This window comes from Triticum aestivum, chromosome 4B (genome assembly GCF_018294505.1).
Source record: "Triticum aestivum cultivar Chinese Spring chromosome 4B, IWGSC CS RefSeq v2.1, whole genome shotgun sequence".
Taxonomy (NCBI): domain Eukaryota; kingdom Viridiplantae; phylum Streptophyta; class Magnoliopsida; order Poales; family Poaceae; genus Triticum; species Triticum aestivum.
This window is the reverse complement of record NC_057804.1, coordinates 171,319,550-171,325,243: the sequence shown is the minus strand read 5'-3', so window position 1 is coordinate 171,325,243 and position 5,694 is coordinate 171,319,550. Positions and strand designations below refer to the sequence as shown.

At 52.1% G+C, this 5,694-nt stretch overlaps 1 protein-coding gene across 3 annotated transcripts in view; it reads left to right on the top strand.

Annotated features, from left to right (window-relative positions):
- The first annotated feature begins 1,810 nt into the window (after positions 1–1,810).
- LOC123091630 (ELMO domain-containing protein A) overlaps positions 1,811–5,694 on the top strand; it is a 6,886-nt gene continuing 3,002 nt past the window's right edge. Inside the window, exons 1-8 of one of the 3 annotated variants that reach the window (XM_044513195.1) lie at positions 1,811–2,085; positions 2,473–2,635; positions 2,730–2,832; positions 3,168–3,280; positions 3,804–3,872; positions 3,998–4,113; positions 4,228–4,282; positions 4,380–4,500. In XM_044513195.1, the coding sequence (XP_044369130.1) occupies positions 2,510–2,635; positions 2,730–2,832; positions 3,168–3,280; positions 3,804–3,872; positions 3,998–4,113; positions 4,228–4,282; positions 4,380–4,500 (703 nt within the window). In that variant the 5' untranslated portion in view covers positions 1,811–2,085; positions 2,473–2,509. The remainder of the gene's footprint in view (positions 2,086–2,472; positions 2,636–2,729; positions 2,833–3,167; positions 3,281–3,803; positions 3,873–3,997; positions 4,114–4,227; positions 4,283–4,379; positions 4,501–5,694) is intronic. The other 2 variants (XM_044513196.1, XM_044513194.1) reach the window with 2 other exon arrangements.

Here is a 5,694-nt window from a genome sequence, read left to right as displayed (position 1 = left end):
ATTACACGCACGAAACGGAGCTACGGATGCAGAGATACGGCATGACGAACATGGCATGAAAATGTGCAAAATCTGGGACTTAGGCAAAAAATTCGGGGTCAACCTCTTATTCGCACGGAAATCAAAGCGGCGGCGGATCTCGCCGGATCCGAGGCGCTGGCGGCCGGAGTTGTCGGGGACGGGGCCGGGGAAGCCGCCGGAGGAGGGGCCCGGCCGGATCTGCCCAGATCCGGCGCGTGGCGGCGGCGGAGGAGGCCGACGGCGGCGGACGGCGGCCGGGGCGGCGGCGGCACTCCACGGCGGCGCGGAGGCGGGGAGCCTCGGGCGGCGGCGAGGGGCTCGCGCGCGGCCGGGGCGGCGGCAGGCGCTGGCCGGCGCGGACGGGCAGCGAGGCCGCGGCCGGGCGGGACCGGCGGCGGGGAGCCAGGCCGCGGGGCGGCCGGCGGCGGCGACGCGGAGCGGGGCCGCGCGGGCCGCGGGCGGCGGACGGCGGCGGCGCGCCATGTGGCACGAGCTGATTCACGGGAGGGCGGCGGCGGACGTGTCCGGCTAGGGGCGGACATGTCCGGCGCGGCGCGGAGGACGAAAACTAGGGTTTCGGGGGGTTTGGATCGCGAATTTCGGGGGAGGGGCTAGTTTTATAGGTAGAGGGAGCTAGGAGAGTCCAAATGAGGAGCGGTTTTCAGCCACGCGATCGTGATCGAACGACCGAGAGCATGGAGGGGAGTTAGATGGGTTTTGTGCCAGTTTGGAAGGGGTGTTGGGCTGCAAAGAGAGAGGGGCTTTACGGTTACCCGGTTAACCGTTGGAGTATCAAACGACCTCCAAATGGCACGAAACTTGACAGGCGGTCTACCGGTGCTATACCAAGGCCGCTTGGCAAGACTCGGTCCATTCCGAGAAAGTTTAACACCCACTCACAACGAGAGACGAAAGGGGAACGCCGGAGGGCATAGGAGCGCCGGATTGCAAAACGGACAACGGGGAAAAAGCTCGGATGCATGAGACGAACACGTATGCAAAATGAAATGCACATAATGACATGACAAAATGCAACACGCAAGTAAATGACATGGCAATGATGGCGAATAACTGGCAGACACCTGGCGCAATGGATCCGGGGCGTTACACATGTCCTCGAAGACCATCTCCCTCAACCTCTTCATGTACATTTCAAACGACTATGTCCAATTCAAACGACTGGTTTGAAAAGAAAGTAACAAAAAGAATGCACCTAGGGAATTCGTCGAACACTTGTGGTGCGGTGGTGGTGCACCAGCCGGCTGGTGTCGCTTAGACCAAACTGGTGGGCGGCGACACATGCGAATGACCTGCAGCGGTGTGCAAGCAAGGTGAGATGCGGTGGCTGACAGAAATGAAGAAGTTTCGAAGCAATCCAACAAATTGCTATGGTGACAGCGGCGACGTTTCACCTTGATTCTGGTGACGGCAGCGAGGGCCTAACGGGCTCGACGTCGGGCATAAGGGGGCGAGGGCCAAGGAGGTCAACGAGGTAGCGGCGGGGCCGGAAGGCGCGCCGGCAAAATGCAGCGATGGGGGCGACGCGATGGAGAGGCGCCGCTTTTACTCAGAGCCGCAATGACCGAGTATATGTAGGGAAATGAGAGGCACCGAAGGATAATTTGTACTCCACTACAACGGATTGGAGATTGTTTAGGTGCATGTAGGAAGTAAAATCGATTTTTACTCCTCTAACGTGGGACAGGGGATTGGTTAGAAATGTTCATAGACTGCTTGATTCGGACGGTTTGTGATGGTTTGAGAAGAGGACAGGGACGGTGCAGCCCCAAGAAAGTCGGTGATCGGCGTGGTGGCGCGAACAAGTGGCCTTTTATGCACTGAATTAGTATTTTTGTTTTTCCAAGGTCAAATGACAATTTATCAGAAACGCCCCTAACGAAAAAAGAAAATCAGTGTCCTATCCTGTCCAGATCGCCGGCGCGCAGCCTGGAGGACTCCCCTCCTCCGACCCCGGCGCCGTCGTCACTTCGTCCCTCCCCGCACAAGGAAAAATCAGAGGCGGATCTCGATCGCCCCTACCAGACAGCACTCTTCGCTCGCGGGGTAAGCAGATCCCCAACCCACGCGCCGCGATGCAGCGTCTCCCTCCCTCTAGCTGCAGTTCGTCCTCTTCGATCTCATCTGCGACCGCTCACGCCCCAAGTAGATGCGGAACTCGTAACCTTGTAGAGTTTGTCCCATTAGCCGTCTCCTCGGCGACAACCAGGAGCTGATTTTGGCTAGCTCCGTAGCTTTGTTCATTAGGTCGTGCGTGTTGGACCAAATGAGAGGTCTAAAGCTGTTGCCACTGGATATTATTGCTTGATGTAATTGAATTCTACTCCCTGATCTAAACGCTCTTATATTTCTGTATGGTGGGAGTAGGTTTTGTTTATCTCCTGCTGGATGGAGTGGAGTGAATCACACTGTTCTATACTTGTTGTTGTCTAGCAGGTACCATGCCTTTCGCAATCATCTGAGTAGTAGAATGGCCTCGAAAGCTATAAGGAGGAGGCCTACCGAGAAAGAAAGAGAGAGACATATGGAAACAACAATGCCGGAATCTGTCACAGCACCTCTTCTAGGAAATAGTGCCCAGGGGAATAAATCGGAGGTTAGTAGCGTCCCCTGAATTGCTTGAATTGTGGTTATTGACAGCGTTTTTTTTCTGTGTTTTCCTAATGTCCTTGATTCTGCGTCTCTTGAAGGGGTATGAGCCTATACCGGATTTCTGGGATGGAAAATCACGCGAGTGCCTTCATTGGGTGCATATTGTATCTACTTTTATTACTCAGTCTGCAAGAAAGATAGGTAATTGTCACTAGCTTCGATCCAGAAAGGCCACATGCTGTACTTATTACCTGAGAATAAACAATCATCTCACTATCACTTGAATCTAATGTACCCGGTTCTTCAAAACATATGCCTGTTTCATGATCTTCCCTTTTGCAACATTGACTGTGTAGGTTCTGATAAGCTAGTGAGGATTTTGATTAAGCTGAAATCATTTGTGCGTAATTTTCTTTTGACATCTCATTTATGCATAAATTACGCGGATATACCTTTCTGAATAATATGTTGTGCTTGCTATTGTCGTTTCTTCCTTGTAGGCTTTTAATGCTCTGAAGATTTGCTTTTCTTTGCAGTAAATGCTATTTCGGAGTTTGGTTCGTTCCTAGCAAGGTTCTTTGGTTGCTCCCGTGCTCCCCAAAGTTCACAAAATGCACAGACAATGCTAATTCACCTCAGTCCATTACAGGTACTGTGGCACCTGCAGATTTTGTGTTCTTTGTTTGAAATGTTGTATATTGAACACGGAAAGGTTTTATTGTAAGTGCAAATTTATGAAGTAGGAGTGTGTTAAGCGCCACCTGTAATTTGATGCACATTCTTAGAGATATTTGATACCTTTGGCTGAAAACCGGGGTACAATTTCCCATCCTGCCTATAACATCTTAAGTTCTTGGAGGACTTGGTTGTTTCATGAACCCCACAACGTTTAATTTGCCCCTCGTCTAAATATCTTTTCGGGTGTGAACAATAGAAAATATTCTTACTTAATTGCGCATTTACGTTCATGAACAAAATGTTGGCATATTGATGGAACATTTGTTGCTATTTTCTCATGTGTGCTTTATCATTTGGATATTGACTTGTGTGCTTAATTTCTACCTCCTTCAGGGAAGCAATGCCGCCAACATTATTGTTATATCAGTGTTTACATTTGTTTAATTTCTTTTGACATGTTATTATGTTTTTGACAGTTTTAATTTACTTTATAGGAGGAGAGATTAAAATTCTTGAGACAAAGATTAAATGTGCCATTTGATTGTTCCGCTGTCAAGCACCAGGTTCTCATCTTTTATCTAGTTTATGTGGCATTTTTTCTGCTCTTGAGCAAGTCAATGCTAGTTTAAATCATTAATATGTTAATATGCTTATATTCATGAACGGCATGCTACTTCTCCCATTACAGGATGCACTAAAAGAACTTTGGAGATTGGCTTATCCTAACCGAGAACTTCCTCCTCTGAAATCAGATCTATGGAAGGAAATGGGCTGGCAGAACTCTGACCCAGCAACAGATTTTAGGTTCATTTTTTCAACTATTCATATTTTAAGAAGCTATCTGCTGTTTTTCTCTTTCAACGTCACTACTCACTTGAACTGAGATGACTGTTCTCATGAGCTATCCGATGCTTGCAGGTCTGGGGGATTCATGTCCTTGGAAAATCTAATATATTTTGCAAGAAATTACCCAGTATGTTTCTGTTCATCATGGGCACTTGCTCCTTATAAATCCACTGTTAGTTGGTATTTCAATCTGGTTAAATGCTGAATACCTGCTTAACATGCAGGATTCCTTTCATCGGCTATTACACAAGGCAGATGGTGAGAGAGCTGAATGGGAATATCCTTTTGCAGTAGCTGGCGTAAATGTATCTTATATGTTAGGTCAAATGCTGGATTTACAATCAGGTGAAGTGAATGCAATAACTGGTCAAAATGCTTTATCTTCATTTAAATCTACTCTCCCTTTTTTTTCGAGAAAACGCAAAAGAGTTTGCGTTTCATTGCATTGAACAGGAAGACATCGGGGGTACAACCTCCAGGAAGGAGGGACACACACACACACACACACGCACGCACACGCACACACGCGCGCGCGCGCGCACACACACACACACACACACACACACCGTCCTCACCAAGCGACTACAAGTAGGTAAGGAGGTGCCCTCAACTACAACACACAACGACATTAGGCCTCGCCCAGCCAGACCTCCAGCCAAAGATGGCGAGGCGCCGAGACTCGGAGCAACAGGGCAGCATCACCGCCATTGCTAGACACCACCAGGGACGATTGCAGCTCCAGGACTGCCCAGACCAACGTACCACACACCCATGTGCCTAGGAGTCGGCGGGTGAAAGGCAGGGCCTGGCAGGAACTGGCGTAACATTCGTTGGGGGAGCGCCGACGCTGGCATACGTTGCGACCTGCTCCCTGTGCAGCCGTCGACGCCAGCCACCATCTGCCGCATCAAACTCCGCATGCAACCAAAGCAGCGCCATCAAGAGGGTAACGGCGTTGAGACGCCGCCGCTGCCCGGTCCGGAGGCCGGACCTAGGATTTCTCCCGGTGCTCTAGGAGGAGGTCCGGTCAGGGTCATGCCAACGCCTCCAAGGAGGTGACGGCACCCTCGGGCGTCGCCGTTGACAGCGCAGGCTATCGCCGCGCGGGGATTTCGCCCCGACCCATGAGCAAGGACCTCAGATGCAGATTCAGACCGGACATGGCAGAGAACGCCGGAGAAGACAAACACACATGGAGGAGGGAAGCCTAGGAACGTCGACAGTCGCAGAAATGGGCACCGGCCAGCGCAGCGCCAGCAGGCCGGCCACCGCCGGGAGCGCGTCCAGCAGGCGACAGCAGTCACCTGCACCGCGCCGCCGCTGCGCCGGCCCGCAGCCTCCACCACCAGGATCCGCCGGGGCACAGCATCGCAGCAACCGTCAGAGTTGTCGCGGGCGACCACTGGCGGCGGCCGGGAGGGGTGGGAGGAGGGAGAAGGGTGGGCAGGGGCGGAGTGGTTGACGCGGGCCAGGGCGGGCCCGCGCGGCCCAGATCTGGGCGCCTGCAGCTCTGCCGCTCGCTGCAGCGGCCAGCCGTCG